Below are 20,001 nucleotides of genomic sequence, written 5' to 3'. Positions count from 1 at the left end.
AAGCTTTCTATTAAAATACTGGCCAATACACAAAATAATAGTCAATGGCGTTTTAATTCGCTGTTGCTTCAGGACTTGGATTTTGTTAACTTTATGAATGAACAGATTGATCTCTTTTTTACAATCAACTGTACAGAGAATATATCCATGAACACCCTTTGGGATACTTTTAAAGCTTATATTTGTGGCCAGATCATCTCGTACTTTGCTGCTTTGAGGAAAAGGTTGAAGGAGGAGGAGCTGGTTCTTGTGGACAAGATTAAGGAAATTGATAAGAAATATGCTACAGCTCCCTCTGAGAAGTTGTATAAACAAAGAACTGCAAATGGAACATAGTTTATTACTTTCGTCCTCGATTGCAAATCAATTAATGAAAACAAGAAGCTATTATAATATACATAGTGACAAAGTTGGTAAACTGTTGGCTAATCAGTTGAAGACTAACTCTACTAAATTTCAAATTAATCAGATTTATAATCAAAAAGATCAACTGACTTTCAAGCAAGCTGAGATTAATCAATCCTTTTTCGACTTTTATTCTTCTTTATATCAATCAAAGTCTCCACGAGACTCTAAACATATGTGTGACTTTTTAGATAACCTAGACTTCCCTAAGATTTCACACGATATATGTTCTATGTTAGACACTTCCTTCACCACTGATGAGATTAAGAATGTTATTTTTTCTATGAACCCGGGGAAAGCTCCTGGTCCTGATGGGTTTACCGTGGAATTTCATGAATTTTTTGCATCCTCATTAATCCCTTGGCTATTCAGGGTTCTGGAGGCCTCATTAAAACTTGGTAAACTACCCGAATCCTTTTATAGAGCATCGATCTCTTTAATATTAAATAAGGATAAAGACCCCGCTCAATGTGCATGTTAAATGTGCATTGTTAAATGTTGACTCTAAAATTTTTTCTAAATTATTAGCAAATAGACTAGAAAAAGCACTTCCTTATATTATCTCGGAAGACAAAACGGGTTTTATTAAAAATCGTTATTCTCTTTATAACATTCGTACACCTTTAAACATTGTCTACACCCCGTCACAAAATGATCCTGAATGCGTCATTTCCCTAGACGCTGAAAACGCCTTTGACAGGGTCGAATGGCCTTACTTATTTAAGGTGCTTGAAATATTTAACTTCAGCCGGAAATTTATATCCTGGATCAAATTGTTATATCATTCCCCTATGGCCTCAGTTCGTACTAACACTTTAAACTCACCTTTTTTTCCTCTTTTTCAAGGTACCAGACAAGATTGTCCTCTTAGTTCTTTATTATTTGATATATCATTAGAACCTCTTGCAATTGCTATTCGAGAATCTCCTAACATTATTGGTATAACTCGTGGTTTAATGTCTCATAAAGTATCACTTTATGCTGATGACTTACTTTTATATATTTCTAATCCTCAAAAATCTGTTCCTGCTGCTTTAGATTTATTAGCACAATTTAGTCTTTTTTCAGGTTATAAGTTAAATCTCAGTAAGAGTGAACTTTTCCCGATTAATAAGCAAGTTCCCTTATAACAGAACCTGCGATTTAAATTGGTTAATAATCATTTTTCATATCTTGGGATTAAAATTACCTGTAAACATAAGGATTTATTTAAGACTAATTTCCTACCCTTAATTGACTACATTACACAACTTTCATTTAAATGGTCTCCACTTTATCTCACTTTGATTGGTCATATTAATGCTGTTAAGATGTTTATTCTGCCAAAATTTTTATATATATTTCAGGCTTTACCGATTTTTGTTCCAAAATCCCTTTTTGACAAAGTTGACTCTAAAATTTCTTCATTTATTTGGCAAAAAAAAACCTGAGACTGGGTAGACTACATCTACAGAAAGCTAAGAGAGATGGAGGTTTGGCATTACCTAATTTTAGATTTTATTATTGGGCAATTAATATTCGACACATGAAATTTTGGTTACTTGACCAAGATACACTATCCATTCCTAAATGGGTAGTATTGGAATTACAATCTGCTCAAGGTTACGCACTTGGCTCCATTTTAGGTTCTTCTCTTCCTTTCGATTTGAAACGCCACAAACAGGTTTGTAACCTGATAGCTAAACATACTTTACGCATCTGGTTTCAATTCCGAAAATTTTTCGATCTTAATCAATTTGGGCTAGCGATTCCTATCTTAGGCAATATATTCTTTCCCCCTTTCTCTACGGACCGTGCCTTTCAAATTTGGAAGACTAATGGTATATCACGGTTTTTGGATTTATTTTCAGATGGCTCCCTTATATCTTTTGAACAATTATCCAACAAATATAACTTACCAAGAATACATTTTTTTAGATATCTCCAAGTTAGAAATTTCCTAAGTACTATACTTTCTTCCTTTCCGGCGTTACCCCCTACATCTATTTTAGATACTATAATTAACCTTAACCCATGTCAGAAAGGTGTAACGGCTATTATTTATAATACTATCATGAAACTTAGGATAGCTCCATTCGATAAGATTAGGTCCGATTGGGAAAAGGAATTGGGCTTTACTATTTTAGCGGATGACTGGGCGCATATTTTACAACTGGTCAATACTTCCTCTATCTGTCAAACATTCCCTAATTCAATTTAAAGTTGTTCATAGAGCACACATGTCTAAAGATAAATTAGCTTGTTTTTATTCTCATATCAACCCTCTTTGTGATAGATGTCATGGGGAGATAGCTTCCTTAACTCATTTGTTTTGGTCCTGTCCTACTCTGGAAACTTTTTGGAAAGACACTTTTAGTATTATCTCAAAGGTATTGAATACAGATATTTCTCCCCATCCTATTACTGCTACCTTTGGATTACCTAAAACTTCCAGTAATCTTTCCCCTTCAGCCCGTAGAATGATTGCATTTCTTACTTTAATGGCGAAAAGATGTATGTTACAACAGGGGTCCCCAAACTTTTTTGCACTGCGGACCAGTTTCATATTGACAATATTCTTGCGGACCGGCCGACCTGGGGGGTGGGGGGTAGGGTTGCCAATGGACAAGAGTAGAGCCAAATACGTTGTTTACACCGTGAGACTACAATGACCATGAAGCCTTGCGTGGGCACCTGTGCGCATGCGTGCTTTGCACATGCGTGTATGTGCAGATTTTTTCTACAACTCCTTTTTGGCGATTCTGTTGGGGGGGGTGTGTTAATCACGACCGGAATATAGGTGATAAGTGGCTAATACACTCAATTTCATTTTTAAAAGGGTTTATCTAACGAATTTAATATTAAACACACAACGCATATTTTCCTCGCATGAATATAGCGTTAAGTCAATTATCAGGGAAGGACAGGGGAGCTTTAAGTAAGTGTTGAACGAACTTCCAGTAGAAGTGGTAGAGACAGGTTCGATATTATGTAAAGAAAAATTCGATAGGTATATGGACAGGAAAGGAATGGAGGGTTATGGGCTGAGTGCAGGTCGGTGGGACTAGGTGAGAGTAGCTTTCTGCACGGACTAGAAGGGCAGAGATAGCCTGTTTCCGTGCTGTAATTGTTATATGGTTATATAAGTCAGTAGCATCATAACATTTTAAGTAACGTTTGGATATTAAACACACAGCGCACATTTTCCCTGTATGAACATATAAAATCATTGCAACGCACCAATATCGCTGAATCAGTGGGAGCCCTGGGCTTGTTTCCCTGCAACAAGACGGTCCCATCGAGGGGTGATGGGAGACAGCGATACTCGAACGGGGTTCCTTATGTCCAGTCTATTACGTAATTTGGTTTTTGTTGCATTCATTGCAGAGATATGTTGGAAATGGAAGCAACGTTTTCAGTGCTTTTGTGGCTATCTCAGGATATTTAGCCTTGACTTTGAGATCCAGAATGCTGGCAGAGATGTTATGTCAAACATACTTTTCAGCCCGCTGTCATTTGCAAGCTTGAGGAGTTGATCTTCTTCCCGCGCTGACATGGATGACGCACGGGTAATGACCTCGCGTGTGTAATGGCTCAACAGTGGCTGTGACAGGGAATGTGGAAAGATGCAGCTGACTCCTATCGCCAAATCATATCGTTTCCTCGCGGCCTGGTAGCTCATGCTTTGCGGCCCGGTGGTTGGGGACCGCTGTGTTACAACATTGGAAGGAGATTAATGCCCCAACTACGTTTTTTTTGGTTTTCTCAAACGATACTATGTTTAAATTTGGAAAAAATCAGAAGTAATCTTTATGATACTTCAGTGAAATTTGAACAGACCTGGAGATCTTTTATTCAACATTTTCATTTAATGTAACTTTTTTTTTCTCTTTGACCATATTTACATTCCCTTCTTGGTTTTTAACTGTTATTAATGGAGGTCGGGTTTGAGGACGTGATTGTTTAAGTTGTTTAAGTCTACTTGGTACCTAGTTAGCCCATTGCTTTGCTTTGCTTTTTAGGTTAGTTGCACGGTGGTTTTTTTTGGGTTTTTTTCTTCTCCTCATTGATATATATGGAAAATTAGTATACTACTATATTACCTCATTATTTTATAACTAAACTGCACTGTTTGTACTTTTTTAATGTATTAATATCTCTTGTAAATTTATATCACAAGTGTATTAGTTTCTATATGCTTTACCTTTTGTGTACTAATTCAATAAAAAGATTTAAAAAAAGAAAAAAAAGTTGAGGATTGATTATATTATAATTGATCCCTGCTTCTTGCCTAGTGTTAAAAATTGTGAATATGCCGCTATTGCTGTATCTGATCATGCACCTCTGAGTTTGTCTTTTGAATTTGATTATGTCATTCTTGTCCACCCACCTTGGCGCATGTCTCAGACATTATTGCAAAACTCTGACTTTGTTAGTTTCATCAAAACCCAGATAAAAGAATTTTTCTTTTTAATGATGTAGGGGGTATGTCCAAATTAATTATATGGGATACATTTAAAGCATTTTTACGTGGTCAGATCATTTCTTATTCAGCTAAATTTAAAAAACAGACTAAAGCAGAATTAGATAAGATTTCAAAACAAATTAAAGACTTGGATAATATTTATGCAATTTCCACTAATATTGATTTCTTCAAATAAAGGGTGGAACTTAAATCACAATATAACCTATTACTAACTCATCCCATTGAAGGCTATTTGCTTAAGTTAAAGAGCCAATTTTATATGTTTGGAGATAAAAATAAGAAACTGCTCGCATCTCAATTAAAAATGGCTAGAGCCAAAAGACAAATTTTGAAAATTCGTAGGAAAGAAGGTACCCTGGCTTGAGAATATGAAGAAATTAATAAGATTTTTCAAGATTTTTATACTGAACTTTATAAATCTCAAAGTCCAGTAGATTCTTCTGAAAAGAATGCTTTCTTACGAAAGATTGCTTTTCCTAAAATTTCTGTTGAGGATCAAAAAACTCTTGATGCCCAAATTATTGAAGCTGAAATTCATAAAGCTATTTTTTCAATGCAATCTGGTAAGTCCCCAGGACTTGATGGCTATCCTGTAGAATTTTATAAAAAATTTGGAAAATTGCTTTCTCCGTATATGTTGGAAATGTTTAAGGATTCTTTTGCGAAAGGTGATTTACCCTCTACTTTCTATGAGGCTTCTATTTCTTTAATTCTTAAAAAAAGATAGAGATCCTACTGACTGTGCCTCATATAGACCTATTTCATTATTGAATGTCAACGCTAAGATTCTGTCAAAGATAATGGCCAATCGGTTGGGGAATATTTTGGGTAAAATTATTTTCAAAGATCAAACAGGCTTTATGAAGGGTTGTTATTCTTTATCAAATGTTCAGAGACTATTTAACATTATATATTTGTCCTCTTTTAAAACTCCAATATGCGTCGTCTCTTTGGATGCTGAAAAATCACTCGATCAAGTTGAATGGAAATATTTATTTAATGTTTTAGAGACATTTGGCTTTGGTGTTAATTTTAATAATTGGATTAGAATGATATATAAAGATCCTATTGCTACTGTTGTCACTAACAACTGTAGGTCTCCTTTTTTTTCAACTTTCATGGGGGACAAGACAAGGTTGTCCATTAAGTCCTCTGTTATTTAATTTAATATTAGAACCCCTTGCTATTCCTCTTCATGAAGCTAAAAATATTCATGGGATTTTGGTGAATGAGAGCATTCATAAGATTTCTCTTTATGCTGCCAATTTATTGGTTTATGTATCTAATCCCAAAGAACTTATTCCTGCCTTGCTAAAATTATTCAATGAATTTGGAGATTTTTCAGGATATAAAATAAATTTTAGTAAAAATGAATTGTTTCCTTTAAATGAATCTGTCTCTATGTATGATAATACTCCTTTCAAAGTCACTGATTCTTTTAGATATTTAGGCGTTATAATCACTAAAAAATATAAGGATCTTTATAAAGCCAATTTCATTCCCTTGGTAGACTCTAAGGAGTATTTATTTAGTAGGTGAAGTCCACTTACATTTTCACTTGTCAGTCGTATCCATATAGTTAAAATGATGATTTTACCAAAATTTTTATATTTATTTAAAAAATATTCTGACTAAGAAGTTTTTTGTAATTGGATTGATTTTATTATTTTATCTTTTATTTGGAATAATAAATGACCAAGAATTAGTAAATGTCACTTACAAAAGTTGGAAAAAGATGGAGGTCTCACTTTGCCTAATTTAGGAATGTATTACTGGGCTGTTAATGTGCAATACATGTCCTTTTGGTTATATTGGGTTGATAAGAACAATTGGCCAATTTGGATAGACCTGGAATTGAAAGCTGTGAAACAGTTCTATTTAACCTCGTTATTGGGAGTTGCTTTACCTATACAATTAGCTAAAGTTGCCAATTTAAAACTATACCCTGTGATTAAGCATTCTTTACAAATTTGGCTCCAGTTCCACAATTTTTTTAATCTTAAAAAATTTAAACTTTGTAGTTAAATTTATCGAAATTACTTTTTTAAACCTTCTTTGAGTGATCCAATTTTTTTACTTTGGAAAAATAAAGGTATTACTTCTTTTTTGGATTTATTTAAAGAAGATAGATTTATTTCTTTTAAACAATTAGTTGATAAATATTCTCTTTCATACTCACACTTTTGAACAGTACCTTCAAGTTAGACATTTCTTACAAAAATATTTAGTAATTTTCCTTACATATTGAAGGCTGACCAGTTAAGACATTATTATGTGCATGAACCCTTCGACGAAGTGTTCTAGTGGAAGAATGGGATAAGCGTCCTTTATTTAAGATTAAACAAGATTGGGAAAAGGAACTCAATTTGACTTTTATGATGGAGGATTGGACGCGGATTCTGAAGCTGGTTAACTCTCCTTCGATCTGTGCTAGTCATTCACTGATTCAGTTTAAAATTGTACATCGTTATCATTTGACGAAGGAGAGACTGTCCAAAATATTTCCTAATGTTGATAGTTATTGTGATAGATGTAAAACTGAGATGGCTACACTGACACACATGTTTTGGTCTTGGTCTATACAGGAACCGTTCTGGAAATCAGTTTTTTCAACAATTTATAAGGCACTTAAAATTAATTTACAACCTAACAAATTAACTGTGCTTTTTGGAATAATTCCTCAAAATATCTGTGGTATCTCTGTGTCTGACCAACATGTTATTGCATTTGTTACATGGATAGCTTGGAGGGCCATTTTGTTGAAGTGGAAGGATACATCAGCTCCCACTTTGTCACAATGGTTCTCTCAAGTGATGCTATGTCTTAGTTTGGAGAAAATTAGAAGTCGAACCTTTGAACCTTTATTTGATTTTGAAAAAAGATGGGGTTCATTTGTTTGTTATTATTATGAGTTAATTGATAGATTTCCTCCACGAGCTAATTGTAAATTTTGTTTTTTTTTCTTGCTGGCAGTTTGATGTTTATCTTTAGAAGCTTTTTGTATGATGCATGGCTCCGGGGTTGTACACCGAATGGGGTTTTTCCCCACTTTTTCTATTCGTAGGGTTTTTTTATTATCACCAAAATTTTTCAATCTCTAAAAATGTTTTTTTTTCCTTGAGACATTGTAAGTGGTGCTTACTTCGATGTACTTGTGTTATTTTTGAATAATAATAATAAAGATTTGAAAACAAAGTGTTTCACTGTACAGATGATAATGAAAAACAAACTTCAAGTCTACTATAAGCCTACTGACTCTTACAACTATCTGGACTATTTTTCTTCTCGCCCTGTCTCTCGCAAAAATGCCATCCCTTCTTGCAATTCCTCCGTCTCCACAGCATCTACTCTCAGGATGAGGCTTTTCATTTCAGGATGAGGGAGATGTCCTCCTCTTTTAAAGAAAGGGGCTTCCCTTCCTCCACCATCAACTCTGCTCTCAAACGCATCTCCCCCATTTCATGCACATCTGCTCGCACTCCATCCTCCCGTCACCCCACTAGGAATAGGGTTCCCCTGGTCCTCACCTACCACCCCACCAGCCTCCGGGTCCAACATATTATTCTCCATAACTTCCACTACCTCCAACGGGATCCCACCACTAAGCACATCTTTCCCACCCCCCCACTCTGCTTTCCGCAGAGATCGCTCCCTACGTGACTCCCTTGTCCATTCGTCCCCCCCCATTCCTCCCCACTGATCTCCCTCCTGGCACTTATCCTTGTAAATGGAACAAGTGCTGTACATGCCCTTACACTTCCTCCCTCACCACCATTCAGGGCCCCAGACAGTCCTTCCAGGTGAGGCAACACTTCACTTGTGAGTCGGCTGGGGTGATAAACTGCATCCGGTGCTCCCGATGTGACCTTCTATACATTGGAGAGACCCGACACAGACTGGGAGATCGTTCCACTGAACACCTACGCTCTGTCCGCCAGAAAAAGCAGGATCTCCCAGTGGCCACACATTTTAATTCCACGTCCCAATCCCTTTCTGATATGTCTATCCACGGCCTCCTCTACGGTAAAGGTGAAGCCACACTCAGGTTGGAGGAACAACACCTTATATTCCATCTGGGTAGCCTCCAACCTGATGGCATCAACATTGACTTCTCAAACTTCCGCTAATGCCCCACATCCTCCTCATACCCCATCTGTTATTTATTTATATACACACACATTCTTTTTCTCTCTCTTTTTTCTCCCTCTGTCCCTCTCGCTATACCCCTTGCCCATCCTCTGGGCTTTTTCCCCCTGCCCCTTTTCTTTCTCCCTAAGCCTCTTGTCCCATGATCCTTTCATATCCCTTTTGCCAATCAACTGTCCAGCTCTTGGCTCCATCCCTCCTGTCTTCTCCTATCATTTCGGATCTCCCCCTCCAACTTTCAAATCTCTTATTAGCTCTTCTTTCAGTTAGTCCTGACGAAGGGTCTTGGCCCGAAACGTCAACTGTACCTCTTCCTAGAGATGCTGCCTGGCCTGCCGCGTTCACCAGCAAATTTGATGTGTGTTCCTTCAATTCCATTTTGTAGTTTAAAAAAACTATTCACTTCCAAGATGTATGCGTTATTCCAAGGGATTTACTGCTGCTCTTTGGTCTGGATTTGTATCTGATCTGTTTCCGAGGTCACAGTAAATGTCAGTAAAGAGTTCACCACAGGATGTTAGATAGCATAGATAAAGGCCTTTAGGCCCAATTCGTCTATGCTGAACAAGGTCCCTTCCCCAGTAAGACCCAGTTCCCTGCATTTGGCCCAAGTCCCTGTCAACAAACTTATCCAAATGTCTTCTAAACATTAGCTGACCGCCACCTCCGGCAGCTGGTGCTGTGAGACTGGAATCACATAGTTCAGGTAATCCAAGCTCATTTCTTTCAAGGACAACATTCACCTGGTTAAGCCCTTTGCGACTACATAGCAGCTACACTACATGAAAGTACTCTTCTTATTAATATTCTGCTTTTTCCTCCTGGACTGAATTGGAATTCTCAAACTTGCTTTAGTGGCATGTGAGCTCAACAATCTCCGGGTTATTGTCTGACCTCCAATTTACAACTAATCTGCCAATCCTGCTTCACACCCTCATGGCCAAGCAATACATTTTACACCAAATTTAAAAAATCAGGTGCTCGAATGACTGGGTATTCAGTACATGGTGTAAAGTTTATAGCTGGCAATGCATTTGCTGGACAAACCTTTCATGGTGAAAGTAATGATCCTTCAAGAATGACTAGATTCTGGAACGGTTCCAGATATCTGAAAAATTGCAAATGGCACTGTACACTTCAAGAAGAGAGGCAGAAGGAAGGAATTTATAGACCAGTTAGTCTGACTTCAGTGTATGGGAAGATGCTGGAGTCAATTCTTAAGGATGTGTTTTTGGTGTACTTCAAAGGCATATGATTACATAGGCTGAAGTCAGCATGGTTTTCTCAAGGGAAAATCTTACCTGAAACCTCTTGGAATTCTTTGAGGAAATAACAAGCAGGACAAAGGAATATCAGTTTATGTTGTTTACTTGGATTTTCAGAAGGCTTTTGACAAATTGCCACACGAGACTGCATGACAAGCTATGAGCCTATGATATTACAGGAAAGATTCTAGCACGGATAAAGCAGTGGCTGATTGGAAGGAAGTAAAGAGTAGGAATAAAGAGAGCCTTTTCTGGTTGGCTGCCAGTGACTAGAGGTGTACCATAGGGGTCTATGTTGGGACAGATTCTTTTTACATTATGTCAATGACTTGGATGATGGAATTAATGGCTTTGTTGTAAAGCTTGCAGATGATACAAAGACAGGTGGGAAGGAAGGTAGATTTGAGGAAGTTGAGGGGTAACGGAAGGACTTAGACAGATTAGGAGAATGGGCAAAGAAATGTTAGATGGAATAGTGTCAGGAAGTGTATGGTCATGGACTTTGGTTGAAGAAATGAAAGGGTAGACCATTTTCAAAAGTGACATTCGAAGGGACTTGGCAGTCCTTGGGCTGGATTCCCTAAATGTCAATTTGTCTTCCTCACCGCAGACTCAACCTACAAATATGATGTTAGCATTCATTTCAGGAGGACTAGAATACAAAAGCAAAAAAGGTAATGTTGAGGCTTTTTAAAACACTGGTGAGGCCTCACTTGGAGTATTGTGAGCAGTTTTGGGCCCCTTGTCTATGAAAGAATATGCTGACATCACGAAATGATCTGGGATTGAATGCACACATTTTTGTGTGCATTTGGACCGTACCTTTCTATGCTTTGCCCGTTTAAACATCAGTCTCAATGCTACTTAAATGTGGGAGTTATATCGGATTCCAGCACCATATCAGAGGCTACTCTAATTGTCAACTACTCTTCAACATTCTTCAATGTTCTGTTATGTGAATATACAGGATAATTAACCTGCACTACAGAGTACCGAGTTCCCAATTCAGAGATGGAATAAAATTTCACACATTAAAATCATCCCAGACCATCCCAATATCCCCTCCTCTTTCTTGTACCTGCTATGTGCAGATACAGGCAGAAGCCTGAAATGAGATACAAATTTTGCTTTTGTGAGAGTGCTCCAAGTGAATAAATCTAGTCATCAACTCCTTCAAAATTAAAAGACATACACCTGATCACAGCTAAATTTCTTTATTTTAGTGCTCACAATGAACAGTAGTGAAAAGTCTGACAATTACATTCCACTTTCATAAAAATTGTCTTTAGCTCCTTCAACACAAACATTAGCCATTCTCATAATACGAGTCATTTCTCCCTAACAAGATTACTTTCCCCCCCACCCCCTCCGCAAAAGGATTTTCCTTATAGAAAAGAAAGCAGAGTTATTCACTAGCTTTGAGCTTTCATTTTTAACAATCAACATGTGGTCCAAACAGTAAAATGGAACTAGCTCAGGAAGACTAGTTTAATGGGAACACGAGGGAAAAGTTCTTCACTCAGATGGTTGAGAGTGTGGAACAAGCTGCCAGTGCAGGTGGTGCATTCAGGCTTGATTTCAACATTTAAGAGAAGTTTGGATAGGTACATAGATTGTAGGGCTTTGGAGGGCTATGATCCTATTGCAGGTCTATGCGAGTCGGCAGTTTAAACGGTTTGGCATGGACTAGACTGGCCAAAGGGCCTGTTTCTGTGCTTTTCTATGACTCTAAGGCATCTTGGCTAGCATGGATGAGTTGGGCCGAAGGACTTGCTTCCATGCTGTATGACACAATGATTCAGACTTGCTGACACAATGGGAATTTTCCCTCCAACTGCCTCAATTGGGGTGCCTATGTACAGCATCTTGACATCTTTACTACAATCATTTAACACTGGGGGGTACATTCTTAGTATTGAGCATGGGATTCAAATATGGCTGTAGCACAGCAGGTTACTAACCGGCCTGATCTAGTAACTTAGAGGAATGTTCAAATCCTGATATACCAGGTGTTGAATTTGAATTCAGTTTGTAACTTGGAATTTAAGAAAGAAACTAAAATTAAAGTCTTAGAGTCAAACAACATAGAAACAGGCCCTTCAGCCCAAACACTTCATATGGACCATGATGCCCATCGAGGCTAGACTCATTTATCCCAAATTCCCTTTAGCCTTTCTTATTCAACATGGGCAATAATGAAAACAATGGAAATCCTCATGTGGTTCCCTGATACCCTGCAACATGGAAACGAGCCTTCATGCCATTCCACTAAGAAAACAGAAGGAGTAGACCACTCGGCCCTTTAAGCCTCTCCCACCATTCAATATGATGATACATCCACACTGGCTTCAGTTATTCTTGTACCATTTCCACATCACCTTCAATTCTTCGATTTTATTTTTGCAAATGTATTTGTCTCCACTAATTTTACTACAACCAGCAGGTTCTTGAACCGAACTGCACTATCCTAATCCTATCTCAGTACTGTGACGGAGCACTACAGACCAGCTCTCACACTACCATAGCCTTGTCTACAATTGCAAGCTTTTTTCTACTTTACGTTTTGTGTTGCACATTTTTTGCATTTTCCCCTCCCTCTTCGCTGCCTTGTAAAAATTCTTTCGTTTATTTTCTGTGTTGTATGTACCTATGCGTCTGTGAAGTGGCTGCAAGTTTTTCCATGGTATCTTTACACCACCTTCCCGTGCACATGACGATATTGAGGGCAGAGAAGTCCAGAGATGTACCACTCTCTAAGAAGTTTCTGCACAGCCCAGTTTTAAATCACCGTACCCTTAGTTTGTAGCTGTGTGCCCTTGCTTGTGACTCTCCCACTGGCGAAAACAGTACATTTACTCATGACCTCAGGGGAGCGACCATGTTAGGGGCCGTTAACAAATGCCTAGATCCTAAAATCAATGAGGGAGGCAATACTCCCATTGCATCGTCCACCCAGAACACTAATAGCTGGCGATGGCAGTGAAGTTGCCGAATTACCTTGGTCTTCAGCTAAATATTGGCATGCTAATACTGTCCACCGCACTTCCCTCCACCACCCCGCCCGCTCACAGCTCTCCCATGTTGTCCAGTGCAATTCCTGCCCCCACTGCTTTGTTCTAAATTTATTTAGGCCTTGGGTTAACCGAATAAACACCCTAGGTCAGTGTGGCAATAACAGCAATTTGTACTTAAGTAGCACTTTTCAGGAAGGAAAGCATTACAAGGTGATCGTCAAATCAAATCTGTCACTGACCGTCTATGAAATTGGTGACCAAAAATGAAACTAAAGGGTTAGGATGGGAAGTACATCCAAGTCAAGGTGGATAATTCCACAAGATTTAGGAGCAGAATTAAGTTATTCAGTCCATCGAGATTCCTCCGCCAATCACAATTGATTCTATTTCACAGCCACATTCTCATGCTTTCTCCAAATCACCCATAATCCCTTTCCTACTCCAGAACCAGTATTTGTCCAAGTGGTTGAGGCGTCATTCAGTTAAAGGCCAAGACAGTAAGGGAGGGATTAAATCACACATTTCTCCGAAAATAAAATAATTACTATAAAAAAAAGGGGTATTTGACGCATTGCTACAGTGTCGGATCATAGTAGGGTAATCGCAGCTATCCCTTTCCATTTCTCCCTGCGCACACACACACCAAACAACTCCTGGGATTCTGTGGTCCGTTGTCTATCTAAAGTCACTAATTAACTCAGCAACACATCTTGATAAACCCTCAACTAGGAAAGACAGGAAACTTTTTTTCTGCTCCAGGCCCAAAAGAATTATTTTTAAGTGTTGCAAGACAGCTTCATTTTCCATGAATTAGAACTAGATATTCTAATGTGTATTGCAACGTAAATAAATACATACGTGAACACCATATATTGATATTCATTCCCCTCTTCACTGTTTTATTTAATATAAAATGGAATCCCGATTTAGAGACAGTAACAATTCCATATATCTAACATTGCCTTCATACCAAACAAGAGAAACAAAAAGGATTCTGCAGGTGCTGGAAATCTTGAGCAACACACACAAAATATTAGAGGAACTCAGCAGTTCAAGCAGTATCTATAGAAGGGAATAAACAGTCGAAGTTTCGGACAGAGGCTCCTTCCCTTTTCAAACCCGATTAAGAGCTGCGGCCCGAAACATTATCTGTTATTCCCCTCCATTGAAAGTGCCTGATCTACTGTATTGAGTTCGCCCAGCATTTTGTGTGCAGCAAACCTTTCAGTACGATAACGTGCCAGTTTCAGTGGATCTTTCCTAATGATATGGTCACTTCTACTTTTCGAACGCTAAAGTAGAAAGCTAAAGCTTTCGAAAAATAAGAGTAGCCGTGAGATATATTATAATCCACGACATTCAGTGTCTGCTCAACACGTCAAAAAGTTAGCCTCGTTACAATTCAACGCATATTTTACGAGAAGACCTACCGTCAAAACGAAGAAATAAAAGAATTGTCTCGGGTTAATCCAAGCCATTGACGGCAATGTCGAACTCTCTCAGTCTTCCGCACTCCCGACCGTCCGACTGTTGACTAATAGACGTTCTGGACAAGAGAGCTGAAGAAATACTTCAGAAAGCGTCTCGGTGCCCTGCCCTGCCTTGAAGCAAGCTGAGGTGAAGCGCACTGGAAAAAAAAACACAAAGCAAGCCAGTGAAAAAGAGTTCTGTGGGTTCCCGCTCCCGGAACCAATCACCCCACCCTTGGAAACGGAGAGCATAGCAAGAAAACCCGGGGCTATCTACAAATATTGAACGTCAACCACAGAATGATAGAAATTGTCCTATGACCAGTCTCTGTGTGTTTTGGTTAATTAGTTTCAGTCACAAAGATCCACCCCCAGGTTGGTGATCCCAAGAAAGCCCAAGTGATCAAATCAGACAAACTGGAGAATCTTCTGATGACTGACCACCCATTCACACTAATCCCATTCTCTCTACACTTTCAACAACTGCGCTCACCATCATCAGGCAAGAGGCAAGTTACAGCTGGTAATTAACCTGAGCGGATGAAGCATCTCCGCCCAAAACATCGACTGTTTTCTCTTTTCCATTGGTGCCGTCTGATCTGCTGAGTTCATCCAGCAGTTTGTTTGTGCTGCTTGGATTTCCAGCATCTGCAGATTTTCTGGTCTTTGGCAATTAACCTGCCAATTTGCAAGTGTTTGGGATGTGGGTGGTAATGTGAGCTTCCAGGGGAAACTCAGGTGTCACAGGGTGGGCATGCTAAATTTTAGCAGGAAATGCCCAAGGTTAGGATTGAACCCCAGTTTCTAGTGCTCCCAGACTGTGCCACCTTGTATTAAAATGTGTCTTACTCACCTACTTCCCCATCCTCCCTTCCCTCTAGCTTTCCTAGCCTCTTTCTTCCCCTCCCCTCACTTCCTCCCTCTCGTCACCCCCTCTCCTCATTCCTCACCCCATCCCTCCCCCCTCCTTCATTTGGAGGTTGGGGTAGGAGAGGATGTGGGCCATTTGACATGAAGTGTTAGAAGTCAAGTTGGGCTGAAGAGTCTGCTTTCCTGCAGTACCACCCTATCACAATAGGGACCAGTCCTTTGTGCTAATATCACTACAGTTAGAATCATTGTTGCTTCCTGATACGTTCACCTCCACTCCACCCAAGCCCCACCAAAAGATTAATGAGTGTTATCCCTTCAAGTAATTAGGTCAACCTAGGTATAAATCCAACTACTTCAGCTCTTCATTACATTAGTCACAATTTAGGGGAGGAGAGGTGTGTTGATTTTTGCTTAACATAATCACTTCTTTACGTTCAGGGAGAAGAAAAGCAGGAAAGTAAATTCAAATATAATGTTTACCCCAGCCCTGGAAGAAGAATGTGATTAAGCAGAGGTGTGGTCCTTTTAGTGGCAATCTTAAACTGAAGTCTTTCTTTTGAATATAATCCCTTCCAATGACAAAGCATGTGAAGTGAAAATTTAATCTCATTGCTGAAGGTTTTGCAACACTTCAATAAGGAAAAATATGAATCTCGTTGTGGCTTGCCTTCAGTTTAACACTGACTTGCTTTTCATGTTGTTTGTTGGAGGTGCCTCCTTCAAAACACCTTTGCTTCTACTGTGGGAAGAGGTGAGTTAGCTGGAATTGAATGTTTTCAGATCTTTGAAGTACAAACATAATGTGATTTTATTTTTAATAATAATAATAATAAAGTACTTTATTGATCCCAAGTGGGGAATTCTTTCATTACAGCAGCAACATTACAGCAACATTTCCAAACACACATAGCAGTGTGCAGATTTGACTAATAACAAAGTACAGAATAATATATAATTTACCAATGTGAAATAATTTGTAATAATTTATATCTCCTCAAGAATAACTTTGAGATTTAGAATATTTTCTCCATCACACACCTGGCTGAGCAACCACACACACACACACACTGATGGGTGACTCATCGTCATTATGACTAAAGATCTCATGTTTTTCTAAATGGGGATTTTGGAAAAGCAATACCTTTTTAGAAAATTTCCTGACCAGAAGTCCACCCCCCGCCCCCCCCCCGGGTCATGCTAAAGATCTTCCTGAAACTTTGACCTTCCTGCAACGTAGAGAATGGAGGAGCAGACTTTAATAGGACATAAAACACAGCACAGCGCAGAACAGGAACAGGCCCATCAGACCGCAATAGTCAGTCCCCATATACCAAATTAAACTAATCACATGTTGCAAAGGGTGGTGTGCATTTGGAATGAGCTGCAGGAAATAATGGCTGATGTGGGCACGTTAACATTTAAAAGACCTTTAGATTAATACATGAATAGGAAAGGTTTAAAGGCCTATGGGCAAATGGGTTTAGCTCGGTGGAGAACTCACTTTCCATAGACCAATTGCGCCTGTTGTCATGCCTAAGGCCCTACGACCTTATGATCCATTCCCTGTATATTTATGTGTCTATCTAAAACCCTGTCAAATGCTTCTATCACATCTGCTCCCACCACCACCCCGGCAGCCGTTTCTTGGCACCCACCACTCTCTGTGTAAAGAAGCTTGTCTGCATATCATTTTTAAACTTACCCCTTCTCGCCTTAAAACTATGCCCTCTTGTATTCACCATTTCTGACCTGGATAAAAGACTCTGACTGTCTACCCTGTCTAAGGCTCTCATAATATTATGGACTTCTATTAGGTCTACCCGCAGCCTCTGCCAATCCAGAGAAAACAATAGAATGCTCAAGAATATTAAGAGCAACAGTGGCAATGGAGAATTTCCCTCCATACATGCTGCCTGACTTGCTGAGTTCCTATCCCTTGATGCTGCTGGTATCCAGAAATATATTACTCTTTGCTTTATGTATAGTAGTCTCCCACAACAACCACATGATAATGGCTGGATAATTGGTAAGTCTTGTTCATAATGCTGGAGAGTAGTCTGGTGCCAGAATTCAACATTTCTTTTTAATATTTATTCATATATTTCCAGATCTGGATGTTGCTGTCATGGACACCATTTATTGCCTATCCTTCAAAGAGTTGGTGATGAGCTGCCTTCTGGAACTGTTGCACTCATTCTGGTGAGAGTGAGTGAGTAATAGGAATTAAACCCAGCAACAACTGGTTTCCAAGTCATGGTATCATGACACAACCTTTGTCACACTGTTCACAAAACAGTGGCTTCTGAGTGGCAAAGAAGGGGTGGTGGTTATACCAATGGTCATCAGGTTGAGAAGGCTGGGAGCAGGTTCCTCTAAGTGAATATCATCTAACACCTGTCCTGGTCCAACCATGCAGACATCATAGCCAAGCAAGCATACTAGTGTCTCTACTTCCTCAGAAGGATAAAGAAATTTGGCATGTTCCCTTTGACCCTCACCTATTTTTATCAATGCACCATAGAAAGCAGCCTATCAGGATGCTTGACAGCTTCGTATGTCACCTGCTCTACCTGAGTCTGCAAGAAACTGTAGAGTTGTGGACACAGCTCAGCACATCATGGAAACCAGCTCCACCACCCCCCCCCCCACCCCTCCATGGACTCTGTCCTGTGTTTCTCGCTACCTCTGTAAAGCAAACAGCATAATCAAAAACCTCCCACTCAAGACATTTGCTATTTTCTACTCTTCCATCAGACACAGGACACAAAAGCCTGAAAACACAAATGACCAGGCTCAAGGACAGCTCTACCCTATAAGACTATTGTATCATCCTGTTGTGTGTTAAGATGAACTCTTGACCTCATATTTGACCTTATAATGGCCTTGCATCTTATTGTCTACTTCCACCGCACTTCCTCTGTAACGGTAACACCTAATTCTGCATTGTAATTGCTTTTCCCTTGTACTACCTCAATGTATTGATGTGATGAAATGATCTGTGTAGATGGCATGATGAGGAAATGAGAAGTTAATTGACATATCCTTAGCACTTTTGTACTGAATACATCCCAGGTTACCTTATAGCCACTGATGTCTCGTCGAAGTATGGTGCCTTGTGTAGCATATGAACTGGAACAGCCAATCTGAGCACAGCCAGCTCTCACTCATTGCCCCATTCAATAGACAATAGGTGCAGGATTAGGCCATTCGGCTCTTCGAGCCAGCACCGCCATTCGCTGTGATCATGGCTGATCATCCACAATCAGTATCCAGTTCCTGCCTTATCCCCATAACCTTTGATTCTGCTATCTTTAAGAGCTCTATCCATCTCTTTCTGGAAAGCATCCAGGGATTTGGCTCCACTGCCTTCTGGGGCAAAGCATTCCACATATCCACCACTCTCTGGGTGAAAAAGTTTTTCCTCAACTCTGTTCTAAATGGCCTACCCCTTATTCTTAAACTGTGGCCTCTGGTTCCGGACTCACCCATCAGCGGGAACATGCTTCCTGCCTCCAGCGTGTCCAATCCCTTAATAATCTTATATGTTTCAATCAGATCCCCTCTCATCCTTCTAAATTCCAGTGTATACAAGCCCAGTCGCTCCAATCTTTCAACATATGACAGTCCCACCATCCTGAGAATTAACCTTGTGAACCTACGCTGCACTCCCTCAATAGCAAGAATGTCCTTCCTCAAATTTGGAGACCAAAACTGCACACAACACTCCAGGTGTGGTCTCACCAGGGCCCTGTACAGCTGCAGAAGGACCTCTTTGCTCCTATACTTAATTCCCCTTGTTATTTTCATGCTATTAGCTTTCTTCACTGCCTGCTGTACCTGCATGCTTGCTTTCAGTGACTGATGTACAAGCACACCTAGATCTCGTTGTACTTACCCTTTTCCTAACTTGACTCCATTTAGATAATAATCTGCCTTCCTGTTCTTACCACCAAAGTGGGTAACCTCACATTTATCCACATTAAACTGTATCTGCCAGGCATCCGCCCACTCACCCGGCCTGTCCAAGTCACCCTGCATTCTCATAACATCCTCCTCACATTTTACACTGCCACTCAGCTTTGTGTCATAAGACCATAAGACAAAGGAGCAGAAGTAGGCCATTCGGCCCATTGAGTCTGCTCCGCCATTTTATCATGAGCTGATCCATTTTCTCCTATTTAGTCCCACTCCCCCGCCTTCTCACCATAACCTTTGATGCCCTGGCTACTCAGATACCTATCAATCTCTGCCTTAAATACACCCAATGACTTGGCCTCCACTGCTGCCCGTGGCAACAAATTCCGTAGATTCACCACCCTCTGACTAAAAAAATTTCTTCGCCTTTCTGTTCTGAATGCGTGCCC

The 20,001-nt window shown here is 39.6% G+C and overlaps 1 protein-coding gene across 1 annotated transcript in view; it reads right to left on the bottom strand.

The window, feature by feature from the left end:
- The window catches only part of LOC140197607 (desmoglein-2-like), a 73,314-nt gene extending 58,372 nt beyond the window's left edge, over nt 1-14,942 (bottom strand). Inside the window, exon 1 of the mRNA XM_072257818.1 lies at nt 14,726-14,942. Within this exon, the coding sequence (XP_072113919.1) occupies nt 14,726-14,773 (48 nt within the window). The 5' untranslated portion in view covers nt 14,774-14,942. The remainder of the gene's footprint in view (nt 1-14,725) is intronic.
- Nucleotides 14,943-20,001: the final 5,059 nt, after the last annotated feature.

This window comes from Mobula birostris, chromosome 1 (assembly GCF_030028105.1).
Source record: "Mobula birostris isolate sMobBir1 chromosome 1, sMobBir1.hap1, whole genome shotgun sequence".
Taxonomy (NCBI): Eukaryota; Metazoa; Chordata; class Chondrichthyes; order Myliobatiformes; family Myliobatidae; genus Mobula; species Mobula birostris.
This window is presented reverse-complemented; position numbering and strand designations above follow the sequence as displayed.